We start from the raw sequence: 19891 nt of genomic DNA, 5'->3' as shown, positions 1-19891 counted from the left end.
AATTTTTTTTAAAAAAAATTAATCACATAGCTGGTTCCGATCTCGGGATAGAAAACGTTACCCAAAAAAAATAATATCCAAATTTTAAAATTAAAATTTTAATAAAAATAAAAATAAAAATATTTAAATAAAATCTCACATAATAATATAAATATTTAAAAAATTATATTCAGAATATCATCATCAAGTATTATCAACCATTTTACATAATAACCTCCAAACAATCCATTCAATGTATTGAAACAAAAAAAAATTCTTCCAAATATTTAATCACAAATCTAATAAAATTTTAGCACCGCAAAACATAATGAAATTTTAGTGATTTAGTCAAAAAAAAAACAGTTCAATCAGAAAAACCATAATGATTACATATGGAACATCCTTTACATCTCGCACTGTTATACCATTATTGGTATATAAACACACATATTTATACATACAGAGCATCACTCAAAATCATTTATACAAATGAATTAAGAACTTAAATTATATAATATGGAGGGAAAAAAAGGAGCACACCAACAGAATTAGAAGATGAGCAAACAAGAGTTGAAGAACCGAGTCTCGTGTTTCCAGTTTTTTATTGTATTTTCTTCTGAGCTTTTGTTGTGATATGAAAATAAGACATCCAGTTATTCATTTCTGAAGATGCGATTCCATTCCTTATGCCCCAGCACCACATGGTTATACCCACACTACATGGGAAGACATTGGGCGACAGAGATTGAATCCAAGAAAGAAGAAGACACTCTTAAGGGGATCAAAAGAGAGGATTCTTTTGCTTATTGATCATCTTTGAAGGACATTCATTCCCCCTACTTTTGCCTCAAGAGCCTGTCGAGCAAGATGGTTCGAGAGTATCCATTCTCCCTCTCATTGGCAAAGCCGAGCATTTCGTCTATATTGAGGTATATGCCAAGCGTTTTCTTCTTCAAGGTTTGCATGAGCCATTCCGTAAAACAAATGGAGCATGACAGAAACATATTGCAATCAGTTTCCCCTAGAACTAAGTATTGTTCAATTGGTATTACTAGAAACCACTGTCTGAAGCCTCTAGTTGGCTTGGCACCACCCAGTTGCCCCTAGTCTCGATCGAGTTATAACCGAACACTGGTATCCTCACTGGAGTGGATACCCTTAACACATTGAGAAGGACTTTCCTACCCATCACCTGCTGTGGCTTGGCTTTACCAAAAGATTAATTAAACTGTTATTTCGAGGGGATTAGCCCCTTTCTCAAATTCAGGGACTTAATTCCTCCGCTGGACGATAATCTTGTGGACTTGAACACACTCTGTAAGACAAGTTCTATAGATAGACACCTGTATGAATTTATCAATTCAGACTTTAGATTAGCAAAATAAGGAATTTCCTTTTCGAAATTGATAATATGTGAGTTTCATATGTAGTTCGTTTTCTGAGCTTTGCTTATGTCTGCAATATATCTCCAGAACCAGTTCTTCATATCAGGCCTCTCAGGAGATGACACGGAAGCACTGTACAAGAGAATTTTGCGTGCCCACAATGAGAAGAAAGCCTTCAGGGTTACGGTTGTCATAACACCACTCCACTCCTCCCAGGTTTCCAGGTTAGTATGCGTTCTTACATACTTGTGTGCCTGGCAGGGAGGTGTTGATGACAGTGGTGCAGCATCTGTTAGAGCCATAATGCATTGGCAGTATCAAACCGTATGCAGAGGACAGAACTCAATGCTGCGTAAACTTTTCAATACTATTGGGACGAAAATTGAAGTGTCAGGGAACAGAAATAATTATATACATGGCCTGAAAGAATTAAGTGTTCAACATTACACATAAAAGAAGTATCAGGAGGCAATGGAATCTTACAGTAAAATCTCTGTTGTATGTATGGATAAATAATCTTTGAATATGTTGTCTATAAAATATATGAATGAAACCTCCTTTACCTCTTTATGTGAGTTTAGTTTAAACCTTTTTTCTCTCTCTCTCTCTCTCTCTCTCTCTCTCTCTCTCTCTCTCTCTATGCCTGTATGAAAATGAGCATATCGTCTCTTCCTCTGCCACGTCCCCTATACAGAACTCTTCCTAACGGAATCAATAGGTTAAAAAGACCAGAAACAATGGAATCATTCCTCTAAAATCAGCATTTCTGAATTTATTTTGGACCAGTGGAATGAAAAGGATTGGGGATCAGTGGAAGACTTGAGGAGAGGCGTAGTATTCGCTCTCGTTGAAAACAGGTCTGAGGTCTTCCTTGCACGTGAAATCCAAGGGGAACGACACGAGGTGTCCACGCACGGACTTGAGTCTGTCAAGTGGGTCTGTTCTCTTGATGTCTCCGTTGTGGTATGATTCCAGCTTCTCCGGAGCTATTCCCAGATCAATGGTCGTGTGTCCCAGCTTCTCCTTCCAGTACCCCATGCTTTGTCTGAATGCCATTCTGCTTATACATATATCAAATTAGTTCAGGTTTTTCTGGAACATATAGTCAGTCGTAGGTCCTGAACATGGAACATAATGATTGGTCTCTTTAGTCTTTACCTTGAATGGATGAGATCATTGGGCACACACGAGAAGACATCCTGGTAAATCATTGTATTTGTCTGTCACATAAATAACAAAACACCCACACATGTTAATACAAGACAGTCAAATGCTCAAACGAAAATAAATAATGGCTAGTATGAATGAAGCATACTAGCTAAGTTGCTTATGCGATACAAAACGCAAGAACCATGCAGATCATGCAGTATGATAAATCGTTTTGATTCTGTAATAGACAAGCTAGAGGACGAAAGCCTGTTCCTACAATTCCCATAACAATTGGTTTATTGAAATCACAAATCCTGAACTTCTATGCGGATCTCTGTGGTGGAGCAGATGTTGAGCTCAAACAGTCCCAAATCAAACAATAAAAAGCGAAAGGGTTCAGATCGTATTCTATTCTAACCTTTGCGGTAGCCATCCATATCTCTCTGTACGTGGAATCAGAGACAGGGTCAATAATCTGATCGATCTGGCAAAAGGAAGAGAGAAAGAACACGTGTTCAGAATAGTGACATGACTATGACTGTCGATTATGTATGACACGTGGTTAGGGTGAGGGACGGGTTGAAACTTGAAACCCCCTTTTATAAACACATCCAATGTTCGAAAGTTCATACTAAGGAGGCTCAAATCATCATCTACCAAATAGAGTAATGTCTCCGATGACATGTGTAGTCAACAACTTTCACGGCTATTAAAGTTTTTTCCGTAAAAACCTGATCTTCCCCTGATATCTTTTGTTGGAAGAAAGAAAAACCTTTTAAAATGGTGAAGACTGATAATTTATTTGAAAAGATACGGACCTCTCCTGTACGTAGTCCAAGGTGCTCAGACCACAAAGAGAGCCGAAGACTTGAAGAAAATTTTCCAGCCTTCCATGGCTTTCCTGCCATGTGCGAATCAACCAATTCTTTGTCCTCAATAAGTACTCCAATCTGAAATAAACAGAGGAAAACATTATGTTTACTCATGTTCACCATACTTCAATTCATTTCTGCCATAACATAAACGCCCTGTTAAACATCTTTGAGGCAACTGACACTTTCTCCTTCAGAAATCTATTTTCATTCCTCTACCAACTTATTTCTTTCCATTTTTCCTAAACTCCATCTTGGTATTACAATATGAAACAAGGATGGTAGCAACACATAGCACAAGAATCAACGAGGGAACTAAGTAAGACCTCAGAATCTCTCGAGCCAAGCAAACTACGGTCATTGATATTGGCAGATCCAATCAATGCTGCACGGTCATCTATGATCATGATCTTACTGTGAACATACACCTGCATGGATAGAGAAATATAGTATAGGCACTTACAGTTGTTATAAGCTTACAAACACAAAATATGGATAACTAGATACTATAAACATATGGTGCTGCAGTCACCACTAGATAAGAAGCCCTATGTATAGCAGACAAACAAAGCAGAACCACTGGTGATTGAGATGTTACCTGACTGGTTGCTACAGGACCATCCTCAGAAAGTTTACCATAAGCCCTAAGGCCGTAGAACGAAATATAATCATGAGCTTTCGGCCCAATAGTATTGTAAAGATTATGCAATATTGAGTTCTGTCCTCTGCATATGGTTCGATACTGCCAATGCATTATGGCTCTAACAGATGCTGCACCACTGTCATCAATACCTCCCTGCCAGGCACACAAGTATGTAAAAACATATACATCTATAAGAGCAATACTATTTGGAAGCTGAAAGCCCTTTAAGTAAAGACAAATTTAACCTGGAAACCTGGGAGGAGTGGTATGACAACAACAACCCTGAAAACCTTCTTCTCATTGTGGGCACGCAAAATTCTTTTGTACAATGCTTCCAAAACACGGTTTCTGATGGTGTCATCTCCTGAAAGGCCTGATATGAAGAACTGGTTCTGGAGATATATTGCAGACATAAGCAAAACTCAGAAAAAGAACTACATATGAAACTTACATATTATCAATTTCAAAAAAAAATCCCAGTTTTGTTAATCCAAAGTCTGAATTGATGAATTCATACAGGTGCCTATCGATAGAACTTGTCTTACCAATTGTGTTCAAGTCCACAAGATTATCCTCCAGCAGAGGAATTAAGTCACTGAATTTGAGAAAGGGACTAATCCCCTCAAAATAACAGTTTAATCTATTGCTTAAGCCAAGCCACAATAGTTGATAGGTAGGAAAGTCCTTCTCAATGTGTTAAGGGTATCCACTCCAGTGAGAATACAAGTGTTCAGTTATAACTCGATCGAGACTAAGGGCAACTGGGTGGTCAAGTCAACTAGGGGCAAGTAACACATTTCCACGATGTTTGACTCACAACTCAAATTACTTGTATATTTTTTCAGATGTTTCAGAATTCTGCCCAGTGGTTTCTAGTAATACCTACTGAACAATACTTAGTTCTAGGGGAAACTGATCGCAAATTGTTTCTGTCATGTTCCATTTGTTGCTAAAACCAGTTTGCTTATGGAATGGCTCATGCAAACCTTGAAGAAGAAAAAGCTTAGCATATACCTCAATATAGATGAAATGCTCGGCTTTGTCGATGAGAGACTGATAAGCAGAATGGATACTCTCTTCAACTTGGCTTGTTCCAGCAGACCACTGACTGACACTTCGTATGATCTGAAAAGGGAATTGTGAGTGTTGAGAAGAACTACATGAGCTTTTCAACTTGAGAAAAGATGTCAACGAATATAAGAGCTGAAGACAAGGAGGAAAATAACAAAAGAGGATCCCATGAAGATAGCACCTCCCTTATTGAATTGGGAGGTCAACAAATTACTTCAATCATAAAGAAACTTCCCTCTACTCATTTCAATGGAAAGATATGAGGAAAAATGAGACAGCATCTCTTGACAAACAAAGTCCAATAAAGTGGAGAACAATGCAGAAAAAAACTATATAATCTCATTATGAAACTTTGAAACTCGAATTTTGAGCTTCATCAGGTGACAGAAGGGTCAACTGCTAACAGAATATCACAGTAAGTGAATTAAGTTTAAATTGACATTTTGGTTAAAACTTAGACTTTTCTCCCCAAGTACTGACGCCCCTACATAAAACAACCTGTAATGCAAAACTACATATAACAAGCCGCAATGCCGAAGAAATTCACATCATTTTTTTTTTTGCAGACATTCAGCTTCAGCTACTCTTCTAAATTCTTTCTGATTAAGAATAATCAGAATAGTCCTGAGAAAAACGTTTCATGATCAATTGTCAATTTACTTTGCACCATGCCATTTAAAGAATATCACCCACCTGACAGCGGCATGAAGCTCTAGGGCCGACTTGCCCCGCCTCATCTGGGGACCCAACCTGATAACCACGCTCTTGAGTTTCCCACCACTCCGAATCTACAGCACTAGAATCACGCTGTGCCAAGGTATCTGAGGATTTTTTTGCAGGAATATCTAGCACATTAAGATCATCTACAAAACCCCTCATAGGAGTATCTCCGTCAACCGGTTCAATCTTGGACTTCCGAAAAGAGAAAGGAACATTTCTACTGTTCATTCCATTCGCTTTCCGGCCCCCACTTGAACCATCTTGCTCAACAGGCTCTTGAGGCAAAAGTAGAGGAATGTCCTGCAAAGATGATCTAGAAGAAAAAGAATCCTCTCTTTTGATCCCTTTAAAAGCGTCTTCTTCTTTCTTGGGTTCAATCTCTGTTGCCCTATGTCTTCCCATGTAGTGGGGTATAACCATGTGGTGCTGGGGCATAAGGAGTGGAATTGCATCTTCATACGGTGCTTTGTTTCTCTGAAATGAATAACTGGATGTCTTATTGTGATATCACAACAAAATTCAAAAGAAAATACAATAAGAAACATAAGAAAACCTTAGCATAGTTCCAGCGTTGAACAAAGTGTCTAGCCACGTCACGACAAGGTGGACCCCATAAAGCACAATGGACATCATGCCAAGGCATTCGAGGATATCTTCTACGATCTAACTCATCCTTCAGTGCATCCTCCCAAGAATTAGGTTCAGATTCCCTGAAGAAGAGTAACAAAAAAATAAATTATTGCATCGTTACTGAAAAAGCAACCACATTGTAGATTTCAACAGAGAAAACTTAGGAATGGATTTTCTGGTTTGTATCTGTTATCTCGAAAACTGTTAGTAGAAAGACACCCAACAATTTATTTTCAACAATCTATAATCAGAGCTAAAATTACTAGCAGGTTTTACACAAATACTCTGTTCCCATCACAAAAAGCCAATCGGCAAAACAACATATAAGAAGGTTTTACATCTCAGAATCTACTATTAGTCATGGTCATAATATCACTAAACACTCGTCACAAAAGTGGATTCATACCTGGGGTTGTAATAGTCCTTTCCAGGCCATATAAGAGGAGGATTATCCCCTATTCTGTGTTCAAATGTATCATACCGACCAAAACACAAGTCCAGACCACCGATAAAGCATATATGATGATCAACAATGACAAGTTTTTCATGGTGAGACCTACAATATGCAGAAATATAAAAAAAAATGTTTCTTAGACAGAAGTAGAAACCTCGGTAACTTTAATACCAAACCGAGAAAGACAAAATGAAAAGGAAACAAATTAGATATATTAGAAAGAATTTTCAATTCGGTTCTCCACCATCTCTTACCAAAGGTAGACACCACTAGAGAAGTGGTCAGGATAACGAAGCACTCTGACATTCTCATGAATGCTAAGAAGCTTACGCTTGCTATATACACTGTTGATCTTCAATGCCAGAGCAACCTCTTTGTATAGAAGGATGTAAATCTGTATAGCACAGTAAAGAGCTGATGAAAATGCATCACACTTTAATTAACGAAAGAAAGTTAAAGAAGAAAAATAAAGCAGGTTTCAGTTTTTGCCGGGACTATAACATGCAGCAGTTTAAACAAACTAGAACAAGAGTTCAATAAGCACTCATGCTGGTTGTCAAAGATATTATACAGATATACATATATAAATACATACGTACATATGTGAATACATAAATACAATTAGACAAGGATGACATTGACACCCAGAAGTATCTGTATCAATAGGTAAACCACACGCATCCAGAAACATGTGCATATATGCGTTTGCCAGAAAAAAAAACAAAGAACAAAAATATCCATAGGTTGTCCTTTAATAGGGAAATGATCCTGTACAATACAAGTCATTTTCTCTGCCAAGTTAAGAGAGTGACATTAATGCAGTTCTAACCATCTGATAGATAGAAAAGTGTTTTTGTGACCGCACAAAATATATTGCGTGTAAAATCTCTATTGCATATATCCTACCTAGACAAGCTTCATAATGAAGATATACAGAAGAAAATAGCTATTTACTACACAGAGGCCTTGCGTACCTGAATTCCTTGTTTAGCTTTGTCCTCCAGTAAAGTATCAAGTCTGGAAGATGCCTGGGACTGCAAAGGACGCCTAAGATAGAGTTCTGGGCACAACCACCAGCCGCATAAGAAAATCTACATGAAAAGTTTAGATTAGCCAAACAAACAACAGATAAAAAACAGAACAGAACTTATCTCTGTACCCTGAGATGAAAAGTGACAGACCTCAGATTTAGCATTTTCAATGGAAGAAGCAATGGCTTCAAAAGCTGCTCCACCATCAACAAACCACTGTGCCTGACTTCCATCATCTGTCAAACCCCTTGGAGGAGCAAAAGAGCCAAAGCGATGAGGATGACACCAGCCCTCGGGAGGTCTGAGACCGACATCATTGATAGCAGACACCCAATCTTTAACCTTTGCACCACTCTTGGCCCTTATTCTAATACTCCGATTCCCACATGTTACCTTAAAATTTTCAATTACCAGTCAAAAGAGAAGACGTTTCAAGTTTGGAGTTTCAAAATTTTTCAATTACCACTTTCTTCATCAACAGACCTGAAGTTATCTAGGCAACACAAAACGCGAGAAATTGAAGGATATTTCAACTATTAAGTTTCAAAAAAGACAGATTCAATAAAATACCATCATACTTGACAATGAAAGTATATTTCCAAATCTGTATATTACAGAACTCCAAAATTTACAAGAAATACGTTCAGTTTAAAGGGACACAATTGATGCTACAGTTACTATTCACATAGACAGATATAAATTACAAGATATATACATCAGATACTTCTGAGAGTTTACTATACAGTACATTCATCAAGAAGACAATCTGACAGCCTTTATATCATGAAAGCTCAAAAAATTTCAACACACATGATCGAGAAGTCCGAGTTTTAATAACCCAAACAAGTCTCCACAAACACATGCAAATTATCACGAAAGGTGATTCAGAAAGTGCACGCAGAGGCAGGAATAGTTTAAAGAAAGTAGTGCAGTAGCTGCAAACCTTAAATCCATGTCGCAAAGGATTACGCTCCTTCACTTCCGCTGCTAGTGATACATGCCCATCACCATTTCCATTGGAGGCTGGTAGGACATCAAAAACAATTATATCCAAAGGCTTTGCATCAAATGGATCTTCCAGTAAGGCAAGAAAACCTGGCTTTAGTACACCCCACACCTGTGGAAAAAAAAGCAGATACAGTTGTTTTTTTATGGATCTTCTAGTAAAACCTTATATACCATCTCCATTGATTAAGTTGACAGATGTTTTGATAGCATAAATGGATCATAAGAAAGACAAATGTGATATATGATCAACCATACACTGAAGTAAAAAAAAGAGCTATGCTAAGAGGGTGGGAGACTTCCTTGAACCCAATATATCACCAGCACGGCAAAATATTTTAGACAGATAACGTTTTTACAAACAGATTGTTCTCCAATGACTGCAAACTGTTGGTTCTATCAAAGGATACGCTATAAGTTATGCCTTCTTGTATATCAGTTGGCAATTAAATGCAAAACACTAGAGATTAGAGAAAGGGAAACTGGCAGATGGCAAATGTTGGAAAAGGAAGGAACATATCGATAAAGCTTGTATTTCTAACACAAAAAGCCAAAAAGACGATCATACTTTCATGCAAAAACTATAAACATATATTGATAACCAAGAAAATAACCATTCGGGATACCTTTTGCCAATTATCATTGCAGCAACAGAACCAACAGCATCTGCAACATTTCCTGGAGTCGTCATCTTTAGAAATTTTTGGTAGATGGTTTACCATAATATAGTCTTCTTTCAGCTTAGGGCCATACTCTGGTGAAAATGACAACTTTGAGACTTCCAAAAACCTGCAAACCTATATTAGGCATTTAGCATTTAACTAGCATGGAGAAAGCCTTAGGAATAAAGATTAAGCAAAGCTTGCAAGCACAAGAATATCTGGTTGATGGACACGTGGATTTCTAGCTAGATTAAAAGAGATAACCACTCTTGACATGACTTGCCAATAAACTGAAAAAAAGTAGCCACAAGCGGGAAAACCTTATCAAACACATACCTCCCGTGAATTGGCAATATCAAGGTTTCCTAGGAAATGGTTCAAATATTCTTGCATTGCATGCTTTGCTCTATCAGATATGGAGTGTTGTCTTCCCAAGGCAGGGCGAATGACTGGCAAAGCAGCGCTCGAAGGAACATCTCTGAACAAAAGGGCCTACTCGTAAAAAAAATGACATCCACTGGAACACTACAGCATACATAAGTCATGAAATCAGGAACACGCTGAATAGTCAGACCTGTTTTTGGCACTCTCATCTTGATGCAATGGAACTTCGTCAGCATCTTCGTCATCTTGCACAACAGGTGCATGATCCCCAATTCCTAGATTTTGAAGCCATTCTTTTACCTTTAACATGACATCCCAAGGAAACCAACATCAATAAGGCAATTAGAAGTGATCTAAAAACAGACAAAAACACAGCATGTAATACATTACTCTAGCAGCAAAATAACAAAAAACACTAGTAGCAATAGGCACAAGTATCCTAAAGAGTGAAAGTACAGAGAAAAGAAGACACATTTCAACACAAACCTGTTCCTGCTTCTCATGAATTTCCTCAATAAAAGCACGTTTCTTCAACGCAAAGTGCAAATAAAGTACTTGAGAAGCTTTCTTTATGAGCTGCCACTTGAACTGTCGATTGGAAACACTAAAGTTAGGACTGAAGGCTTCTCAAACACCCAAAAGTTAAAAGCTTAAAAGAAAAGTACGTCAATTCCATAGAAAAAAGGAGACAAAATGTACGCTGTTAGAACTGTTGAATGGGTTTCAAATGTCAAAAACAGAGTAAACCTACCATGAATTCACACTAGCAATATAGCATAAATACCTAGTAAGACTCCACGACTCAATCTGAGAAAGAAATCAGATTGTTATAGTAATAGCAGGAAAAAAAATCAAGACAATAACCAAGTATCCTATTAAATTGGTTTGTCTCTAACTGATGGACTTCATCTCTAACTGTAAAATCCATATTTTACATGCCCAATTGAACTAACAATATCGACCACCCATGAACAATTAAAGCTCATATTTGAAATTCCAGCGTAACATCTAACGAGTCTGAACCATCGAAACAGATAATCTGACACAACCCCGACATAAATTCTAACGAGGGAGAGAAAGATTAACCCGCCTGCTTGTAATGGCACTCAATGGTGTAAGACAAGAGCATAGGGCTGATATCGCCGGCGTCAGGCCGTGAGACGGAGACGATAATTGCCTTGGGCAATTCTTCGAAAATCCGACTAGACTCCGGTGTCGGAGCCGGAGCGAACGAGAACAACGAAGAAACCATCGACGGGAACTGCTCCGGCTGCATCTGGAAGTAGCGTCCACTGCCTCCGACGGATGACATCAACTGCTCAGACGCCATTCCCTGTTCCACGATCAGAAACCTCGAATCATCCAATTTGATCACAAAATTCTCGAGATCCAACGAAGACAATCTCAAATCCTTCTCTCACGTGATCCTTTTCCTTTCTCCTGCTTCTCCTTCAGCAATAATCAACACGAACATCAAATCATTCGAAGATCCACGGAGAAATATAGCAATAGGAAGAGAAATCTGGAGAAATAGTCCCGAGAGAGAGAGAGAGAGAGAGAGAGAGAGAGAGACGGGGTCGGTTTGTGTTGTGGTGGTACAAAGGAGAAGCTAAGTGGAAATGGAGACTTTTCTCGCCACGAGTACGGTTCCTCCTTTATTTGACCGGAACCCGGATTTGTCCGGTTTACATATAGACCCGGTTACTTCCGGTTCTCTTACCCATTTATGATTCTACAAAATGTCAATGCGACATGCACATTTTATGTCGATTACATTTGTTTCAGTGGTCAGTGGCCTCTCAATTTGAATTTATTTCTTATTCCTTTTTATCTGCTTTGGATGTACATAACATCTTTCCAGCGTATATACAAGTCACAGAATTCGTAAAACACAGTCAAATGAAAAAAAAATATTAACTAAAATCACAAGATTAAATTTTGTTTTCTCAATTATAAAGACTGGTTTCTTTATAAAATTAGCAAATCAATATTGACCGACCAAACTCATAAAAGAATGTAATGAGCCATCTTCTGGTTGGCGTTTTCTATGAATGGGAACAAACGCGAGCGACTCGCGGCGGTGGCGACTCGCGTGAGCAAGACGTGTCGGCTGACGTCATTACTTGGGAAACCGCGGTCGCTATTGCAAACGGTTTCCCGCGACCCAAACGCGCGTTTCCAACGCAAACCAATGAAGAAACATATAGCAGAAATTGAAAAAGGGAAAAAAGGCCTGATGGGTCATCAATCATACAAAGCAGTCACTGCAAGATCCCAGAAAGCTTTGAAACACGAAAGAAATCTCTCTCCGACAGAGCACAAAAAAGATTGAAGAGGAAGTATTCTTCTACAAAAGAAAACTTGATCAATGACAAAATATTATCGAGGTCCAACCTCGAGGGAGGATCAACTGCAAAATTTCACACGATATCACTTCTTTGACTTCTTAGCTCCCCTGCACAGAAACAACGATTAATGGTTACTCGGGTAGTGATGACCCGGAACTATGAGAAACCGAGACCTCAAATTCACCAAAGTTCTTAACAAAATCTCTATCACTACCTCCTTATTACTTTACTACAAGAATACTACGTTATAAGAAGGGAAGAGACAAGGGCTTCTTACTCTGCCACTTGTTGAGGTGCTGATGCAGCTGGTGCCTTCTCTCCAGGTCCCTAGAGATGCCAAAACATAAGCAACTAAACAAATATATACTGCTGATAGCCACCCGAAACAAGTAGTGGGATTAGGAAAGAGCAAACTGCCATCCATTCAACCCTACAACCGACTAAAATGTACATATGGTTCTTAGTCTTCTACTGTAATTTTACCTGAGCCAAACGCTCCTCCCTCCTGGCCAACTTCCTCTCCCTGCTAGCCTTGTTCTTTGCACGCTTGGCCTCAAACTGGTCAGAGAGGGTCTTTTCTCTCGCCTTCTCAGCCTTCGACTTGTGGATGCTCTCCATGAGGACACGCTTGTTCTTGAACACATTACCTTTCACCTTCATGTACATGTCGTGGTACATGTGCTTGTCAATCTTTTTGGCCTCACGGTACTTTCTCAGCAGACGCCTCAACACCCTCATTCTCCGCATCCACAGAATCTTGGTCGGCAGCCTTGCCTCCCTGGTACCCTTTCTCTTACCTGAAAATCAAATGTAAACCTTCCCTGCTAAGTTTCTCCGATTGCAAATATACCTCGAGTGATTCTTGTGCGACAATCCCTCACCGAAGTAGCCATCAAAAGAGTGATTTTGCAAAAATCATTTGAAGACCATTCAATAAAATGTTTCTGTTTGAACTTACCATATCCAGAGTGACGACCCTTTCTCTTGGCCTCTTTCATCCTCCTCGCACGAGAACGTGAGTGGATCTTGGTGGGCTTCCTAATGATGAAACCATCCTTCACTAGCTTTCTGATATTCTGCCCTGTTACAGGTAACCACAGGTAAGAAGAATGCCAAACTCCCTACAGCATTAAGACACCGAGAAACCCCGAAAGATCAAGGCGCCTATTTGGTTTATCAAGTTGGCAGAAGAGACGCTTAAAGAATAAAACTAGCAAAAAAAACATAGAGAAGCATTACAAGAAAAAACCCAGCTGCAAGGTCAATTCCTTTGATTCGTGGCTAAACAGTTCAAATGAATTGGAGGCAAGGAAACTATGCAGAAGGTACAACATGCAAGTCCTGATGGCTACAAACATCAGTTTCAAAACTGAACTGTCAAACTATCATACATACATGAATATATTTGTATATCTGAGCGCACACATAAGTCAATTTACATACATACATAAATATATATATATATATATATTATCCTGCACAAAGATCCCAATTTCTCGGTGACACCGTAGACCGTACATATCCTATATGAGTACCTTTCAGAAAGAAAATGAGGCATCGGGAACTTTACCTTTCAGTCGACCTACATCTCATCGACAAGCATCAAATTCTAATTGACCAAATTACATTGACAAAGACCAAAAAAACAACATCATATCCATGAAACAACCTAATTTCCGTCGAACATAGAAAACCCAGTTACGAAATGAGCTCTCTCGTTCCAATTCCTTCTGAAATGAACTTCCTGAAGTATCGGATTCGACCAAATAAGCTGCAAGAGTGCGAGAACGGAATAACTTACTGGAATTGGCCATGGAGATCTCGCTGACTTCATTGGGATCCAACCAAACCTTTCCTTTCCCACATTTCAGCACACTTGCGGCAAGCCGCTTCTGAAGCTTCAGCGATACCATGGATCCGTTTCCTCCTCTCCGTTAAAGTCTTCGTCAGGGAGAGAAACAAAGGCGACAGGATATAAATCGAGGACGATGAGTTTTAGGGTTTTTTTTTGGTTCATCGCACCCTCTGATTGAAAAAGAGGTTACTCGTTGGTCCAAACCAGGCCCCTTTTAATAACATTCGCGCCCAAATTCGGCCCATTAATGAATAATTCGATACTGAAACTCTGATCTTGTATTGCTATTGATGAATAAAAAACAAATTTAATATAATAATTAATGCAGTATTTATAGAAGTGGTTTTCAAGCAAAATACAATATTTATCTTATAATATGATACGTTAATGCATTGATTAAAAAAAAATCAACATTTCATTTGTTCTTCACACACACGAACACGCACGCCATATATATATGGTATTATGGGGTAATGTGCAGTTCCTAAGATTTTGCCAACCGGGTCTCGGCTAGGAACACGAATAGGGTTGGCTCCTCTCGTCTGATGGTGAACATTTTGATTCGGAAATTTGATCCAAACCGAAATCTACCGAAATGAATCGAATAATATTTGGTATTAATTTGGTACAATTTTTGTAGAACTCAATAAACCGTTTTCGAATCGAAAAGTTAAAACACCGAATCAAATCCTACAAATAATATAATAAAAAAAACCCTGAATTATTCACAATCACCTATGAATTGAATTTAAGTGAAAATATCAAGTTTTTTTTCTTCTTCTTTGGTACACATATAACAAAACCAAAAACGAAATCAAAGAGAAATTGGGTGGATGGCACCAACCGAAGAAGAATGGCGAAATCTATGAAAGAGGAGATGTTATAATCCAAGGAAGGTTAAGTTTCTTTGTCATGTATGGATGGGCAGTCGTATATGCCGCATAAATCCTCCTATACCGATATGATGGAATTGCAAGGATAAATTTAATTTTCTCATGTATTATATGTATTTATGCTTGTTGGTCCTCAATGTATAATCTTAAATATAAATTCCAAATTCTTCAAAGTTGTCAAATCCAGAAAGAGGTTTTAAACTTAAAATGATTCATGTAGCATTGCAAAAGACTATCATAAGAACAACTCTCAACATGGGACAGTAACAACCATATTGTCCAAAGAAGACCACACGACACAAAACACACATACATACATTACACGACCTAACTACAGCCGGGGAGAGAGAGTGTTGATCGTTGCATTTTTTTGAAAATCTTTACCTACCGTCCGTTCTTGTCTATTGAGACGAGAGAGTGTCCTTCACTTTAACCCGACTTGAACAGCAAAACCGCTTTCTGATCGAGGTAAAAGTATACGAAATGGTTTGTCTCGTGCGTTACATATGAACCTGCAAAACAAGATACACAAATGACGATGAGATTACAAGGATCTAACACGAGTAAGAGTACTTGTGTTCAGGATGCCGAAAACACATGTTAGTCATCATTCCCGGATTTGCTAAAGCTCTGTTTGATACATCAGAGTAGTAGTTGGAATAGATTTGATTTCTCTATCAAAATGTGATAAGAATAGCACTATTAGAAGACTAACCCCATCCTTTCTCAAACAGATTTACAAGGTTTTAATGGGTATCCATCTACGCCGGTGAATTAGAATGTGGTTATCATAAAAGAAAAGCCATACCCAAGATCCGTAACAGTAAGGGAATCTAAAGTTCTAAACCACAACAAGAAGATAGAAAAGAACCCTAGAGACTATACTATATGCAAGGTTTTGGTATGAACCATCATAAAGAAAAGTTTATCAGACAAAGGGGCATTACCGAAGTTGCGGCCAACAATGCAATGCCAAGTAGCTCCATGCTTTTTGTCAAACTCCTTCTTTATATGTTCAGCTATATCCTTCTCCACATTGAACTTCTCGAATGCCTGCAAATCAGATGGAGTTTCCGATCTTGAACTTAAACGTAAATTCAGATCCGTGGGTACATAATTGTTCCAGAGAAAGTTCAAGAAACTCAATTCAAACACTCCCCGATAAGCTATCGAAAACAGACATTGGCATTACACAGTCAAGACTTTCACAACAAACACAAAGTAGACACACATTCCCACAAGCTCTCCCGAACTTGAGAGGGAAATTCAAAGCGGCACACAGAAAGAGCTCCAGCAGATGGAATCGAAATCCCAAAAATCCGAACAAGGACATATAATTCAGACAAGGAACATCCAATCGAACTTCAGATAATGCGATGAGATTTAAAAATGGATCACTTTACCAAAACTTACTAAAACCAAATCAAACTAAACAACACACGGATGAGTTAAGAACAGACATTCCGAGGTCCAGCACAACTATTTACACACTAAGATCAAGATCAAAACCCCAAAATTCGAAGGACCACGAACATAATACAGATGAAAACAGAAGGATGCAGGAAGAGAGTGTGAGCGAGAGCCAAACCGAGATGGCGATGTCGATAGCCTCCTTCTGCATATCATCCTTCATGTCGGCACTTTTGATGACTGCTTTCTTCCTCGGCGGAGAAGGATTCAAAGAGATTATGTTCGTCGCCGTTTCCAACGGAGGAGGCACGGATCTCCGATCATCCGATAAACTTTTTGACATCGGAGCTCCGTACAAGTCCTTCTTCCTCAGCCCCTCGCTCATCTTCCTCTACTCTGATTTCCCCCCCTTTTTTTTCTTAAATTGTCTTTCTTTTCTTTTTTTTTCTCTTCGATAGCAACTCTACGCAGAAAGAGACCAAAACAAAGGGAAAGCAAAGCGCACAGGCTGACGAAGAGTGCACACATATATACTCGGAAGTTTTAGGCCTATCCATTGAAACGGTGTCGTTTCCTTAGCTTTCCAAATTACAAGGTATCCCCAAATATTCTCAATTTTGTCACGGACACCCCTAATCGTGGAATATACTTTGATAAAACTAAAACTACACGGCAAGTATATTTATATGTGTATCTGTGTACATATATTTACAGTTCAAGCCCGTCAGTAAAAAACTATGGTGAAGAGAAAATATTCAAAAGCTTTGAGGCGTATTTTGTGGAGGGGTGAAAGGTGGATCCGTTGAGGATCATGTATACATGAACCAAGAAGAAAAACTGTAATCCGCCGATGTGGGACTCTTTTTACCAAAAATATTGAAAATTTGAATTAATCTAAAAAAATAATCAATTTTTTAAATGAATATTTTATAGTAAAAATGACATTTGAATCAAATTAAAATTATTATAATGGCCCGTGTTAAATCTAACATAGACCAAGTTACATTTCTATAAAGAAAATTTCTTTTTAGTTATATAGACTAAGTTTTATTTCATTCGGGTTGAGATATATCTCATTCTGAATCGAAGTCGTAATCGATCAACTAATCTTAAAGATTAAAAAATTGAAAGAATTAGTTGGTTCACCTAAAGGAGGGTAAGGCCTCCCAGTGACAGACCTAGGATTATATTTGATAGGGGGCAAATTATAATTTTAACGTTTTAATATGGGGCATTTCAATTTTTATTTACAAATTTATAAAATTTATAAAGAAAATTAAATTTTTTTAATTGGGCCCCATTGCCATCAACGTGGATCCGCCACTGGGCCTCCCCTCCTTGTTTCTTACTCTTTGAAAGCAGTCATCCTTTTGTGTGTGTAGAGCTTGCGTGTGTAGGGCGCCAGTGGGTATCCCAAGTTTTTAGAGTTCGATCTAAATCTCGTCGGGTTATTAGAGGTAACTCAAAATCTCGTCAGATTATTAGAGGTAATGTCCCAAATTTAGTTCGACGATATCTAATATCCGCGATTTGAATACCCGTGATACATGATCGGGTATTCGTAAAATCTAAACCCGTGAATATTAAATAATTTTTTTTAAATGAATCAGATATAATCTATTTATAGAAATATTTAATATCAAATCATATAAAATTGATCCAACATCATCCAAAATATATAAATTAGAATCTAAATTTACAAAAATCAACAAATCATTAACTAAGTTTTCAAATAAAAATATACAATATTTTGGTAAAGAAATATAAAACGTAAACATACGATTAGTCAAAATAACTAATAATGAAATACTGATACTCGAACACGAATCTGAACCCAAAACTCAGACTTTTTATCTCATAAGACATGCCATCTATCTCATTTGTTTACGAATAGTTGAATTTTTTATCTCATAAAACCCATCATCTATCTCATTTGTTTACGAATAGTTGGATTCCGATACTTAGGAGATAGATTATCCGAGAAGATAGATTATCCGAAAATCTGTGGATCTCGCGTAAGAGTGTCAATTTGGGTCCGAAGTCCAAAGCCTGGTCTGACCCAACCCGAAAATTAGCGGATTTCGTACATAAGTTTTGTGGCCTGAAAAAAATCAGGTTTCGGGTCGGGCTCGAATCGGGCTTTGGATTCGAGTCGGACCGATCCGAAAATTCAATATTAAAAAAAAAGAAAAAAATTTTACAAAGAGATTTATGCAGATCGGCCCGACCCGACTCGAGTCCGGTATATATAGGGTCGGACTTCCGATTTAATTACATAGACCCGAAAAAAATAACGCCAGTCTGAACCCGAACCCGAAACCTTCGGACCAAGTGTGGACTTAGACTGGATCAGACCGAACCGCGCGATTGACACCCCTAATCTCGCGTAAAAAGACCACCCTAGCAGAGAGGCAAGTAAATCCACTATCACCCTTTTACCTACGAGGCAGCAGCCTCATTTCCCGCCTATGCATAATGGAAGTGGGCATCTCGATTCAAAGAACCAAAACCGGACCAGGACAAATATTAGTATAATTTTTGTAAAATCGGACAAATCATTCCCAAAACCGAATCAGCAAAACCAATCTAGAACCGATAAATACCAAACCAAAAACCAAATTATCCAACCTTATGTACCAATGCATATGTAACTGTCAATTTTTTTTATTCTTGTTTAGTACTCATATAATAAAATCTTTACGAACCGGACCGACGGTTAAATCAAAACCGAACCCTCTAATTTGATACAATTTGTATAGAATCAATTAAATAGTTTCGGAACCAAACCGTACAAATGCAGAAGGGAACGCCCAGGCCTCTGTCTGTCTTTCTGGTGTGGCATTAGAAGCGTCGAATGTCCTTGGGGGGTTTGAAGTGGATGGGATGAGATTCCGGGGTGGCCTTCTCATCTTCCTTCCACATTTTAATGGTCTTATCCGCTTCACATGTCACCAATCTTGATCCTGTTACATCATACCCCACTGCGTATATAGCCGCCTCACTCTCCAATGACCCTATTCATTTATTCATTCATTCCCCATCCATCAATACAAATAACAACAACGAAATCATCATCAGCCTTGGTGGTGGTGTGGTTAGCTATTTATTTAATACAAGACGAATGAATGATGGATGGTTGCTGCATGCAAGCATACCTGGTTGGACAATGGTTTGCGCCTGCTGGAAATTGTGTCCACTCTTCCAATCCCAAAACCATAAGCTCCCATTGTCACCTGTCATCCCCAAGAGGAGGAAGAACCCCACCTTTTCATTATAACAAATCACCAAGAAAAAAAGAGTTTAGGTTTACTTGCCTCCAGTGACCATTACGCCGTCCTCATTCACCGCCATTGTGTTAATTATGGTTTTCTGCTGAGAACTGCTCATTGGGGGGGGGGGG

General features: G+C 38.4%; 4 protein-coding genes across 4 annotated transcripts in view; all 4 read right to left on the bottom strand.

Moving 5' to 3' along the window:
• Window positions 1-1760: 1760 nt before the first annotated feature.
• On the bottom strand, window positions 1761-11595 carry LOC104821784 (phospholipase D zeta 1). The gene is made up of 20 exons (XM_010552778.2): window positions 11076-11595; window positions 10472-10573; window positions 10176-10285; window positions 9938-10079; window positions 9566-9736; window positions 8878-9051; window positions 8085-8327; window positions 7878-7994; window positions 7158-7297; window positions 6856-7005; window positions 6373-6529; window positions 5793-6293; window positions 5043-5153; window positions 4274-4420; window positions 3984-4181; window positions 3712-3813; window positions 3332-3463; window positions 2932-2997; window positions 2523-2584; window positions 1761-2421 (listed from the first exon to the last, which is right to left on the bottom strand). The coding sequence occupies exons 1-20, from the start codon at window positions 11313-11315 to the stop codon at window positions 2172-2174; spliced, it is 3315 nt and encodes a 1104-aa protein (XP_010551080.1). The 5' UTR covers window positions 11316-11595; the 3' UTR covers window positions 1761-2171.
• Window positions 11596-12177: 582 nt separating this feature from the next.
• On the bottom strand, window positions 12178-14309 carry LOC104821783 (60S ribosomal protein L19-3-like). The gene is made up of 5 exons (XM_010552777.2): window positions 14135-14309; window positions 13292-13414; window positions 12817-13130; window positions 12611-12660; window positions 12178-12440 (listed from the first exon to the last, which is right to left on the bottom strand). Exons 1-5 carry the CDS (start codon window positions 14244-14246, stop codon window positions 12416-12418), a joined length of 624 nt encoding a protein of 207 aa, XP_010551079.1. The 5' UTR covers window positions 14247-14309; the 3' UTR covers window positions 12178-12415.
• Window positions 14310-15245: 936 nt separating this feature from the next.
• Window positions 15246-16979, bottom strand: LOC104821782 (dynein light chain 1, cytoplasmic-like). The gene is made up of 3 exons (XM_010552776.2): window positions 16670-16979; window positions 16029-16134; window positions 15246-15593 (listed from the first exon to the last, which is right to left on the bottom strand). Exons 1-3 carry the CDS (start codon window positions 16874-16876, stop codon window positions 15511-15513), a joined length of 396 nt encoding a protein of 131 aa, XP_010551078.1. The 5' UTR covers window positions 16877-16979; the 3' UTR covers window positions 15246-15510.
• A 2122-nt stretch (window positions 16980-19101) lies between these two features.
• Window positions 19102-19891, bottom strand: part of LOC104821781 (protein pleiotropic regulatory locus 1) — a 4572-nt gene continuing 3782 nt past the window's right edge. The window contains exons 15-17 of the mRNA XM_010552775.2: window positions 19806-19870; window positions 19647-19724; window positions 19102-19505 (exon numbers count right to left, since the gene is read on the bottom strand). Coding sequence (XP_010551077.1) covers window positions 19333-19505; window positions 19647-19724; window positions 19806-19870 — 316 coding nt within the window. The 3' untranslated portion in view covers window positions 19102-19332. The remainder of the gene's footprint in view (window positions 19506-19646; window positions 19725-19805; window positions 19871-19891) is intronic.

The sequence above is a fragment of the Tarenaya hassleriana genome, unplaced genomic scaffold, assembly GCF_000463585.1.
Source record: "Tarenaya hassleriana unplaced genomic scaffold, ASM46358v1 Cleome34, whole genome shotgun sequence".
Classification (NCBI taxonomy): Eukaryota; Viridiplantae; Streptophyta; class Magnoliopsida; order Brassicales; family Cleomaceae; genus Tarenaya; species Tarenaya hassleriana.
The sequence above is the reverse complement of the archived record's forward strand: the minus strand, read 5'-3'. Positions and strand labels throughout refer to the sequence as shown.

Coding starts and splice junctions, on each gene's coding strand:
- LOC104821784 (XM_010552778.2), bottom strand. CDS start 11,315: ATGGCGTCTGAGCAGTTGATGTCATCCGTCGGAGGCAGTGGACGCTAC. Junction 8,328..8,877: donor CTTTGCGACATGGATTTAAG/GTTTGCAGCTAC, acceptor GAAAATTTTAAG/GTAACATGTGGGAATCGGAG. Junction 4,182..4,273: donor CACTCCTCCCAGGTTTCCAG/GTTAAATTTGTC, acceptor TGTGCCTGGCAG/GGAGGTATTGATGACAGTGG.
- LOC104821783 (XM_010552777.2), bottom strand. CDS start 14,246: ATGGTATCGCTGAAGCTTCAGAAGCGGCTTGCCGCAAGTGTGCTGAAA. Junction 13,131..13,291: donor GGGTCGTCACTCTGGATATG/GTAAGTTCAAAC, acceptor TTTGATTTTCAG/GTAAGAGAAAGGGTACCAGG. Junction 12,441..12,610: donor GCACCTCAACAAGTGGCAGA/GTAAGAAGCCCT, acceptor GTTTCTGTGCAG/GGGAGCTAAGAAGTCAAAGA.
- LOC104821782 (XM_010552776.2), bottom strand. CDS start 16,876: ATGAGCGAGGGGCTGAGGAAGAAGGACTTGTACGGAGCTCCGATGTCA. Junction 16,135..16,669: donor CTATCGACATCGCCATCTCG/GTTTGGCTCTCG, acceptor TCTGATTTGCAG/GCATTCGAGAAGTTCAATGT. Junction 15,594..16,028: donor CATTGTTGGCCGCAACTTCG/GTAATGCCCCTT, acceptor CTTGTTTTGCAG/GTTCATATGTAACGCACGAG.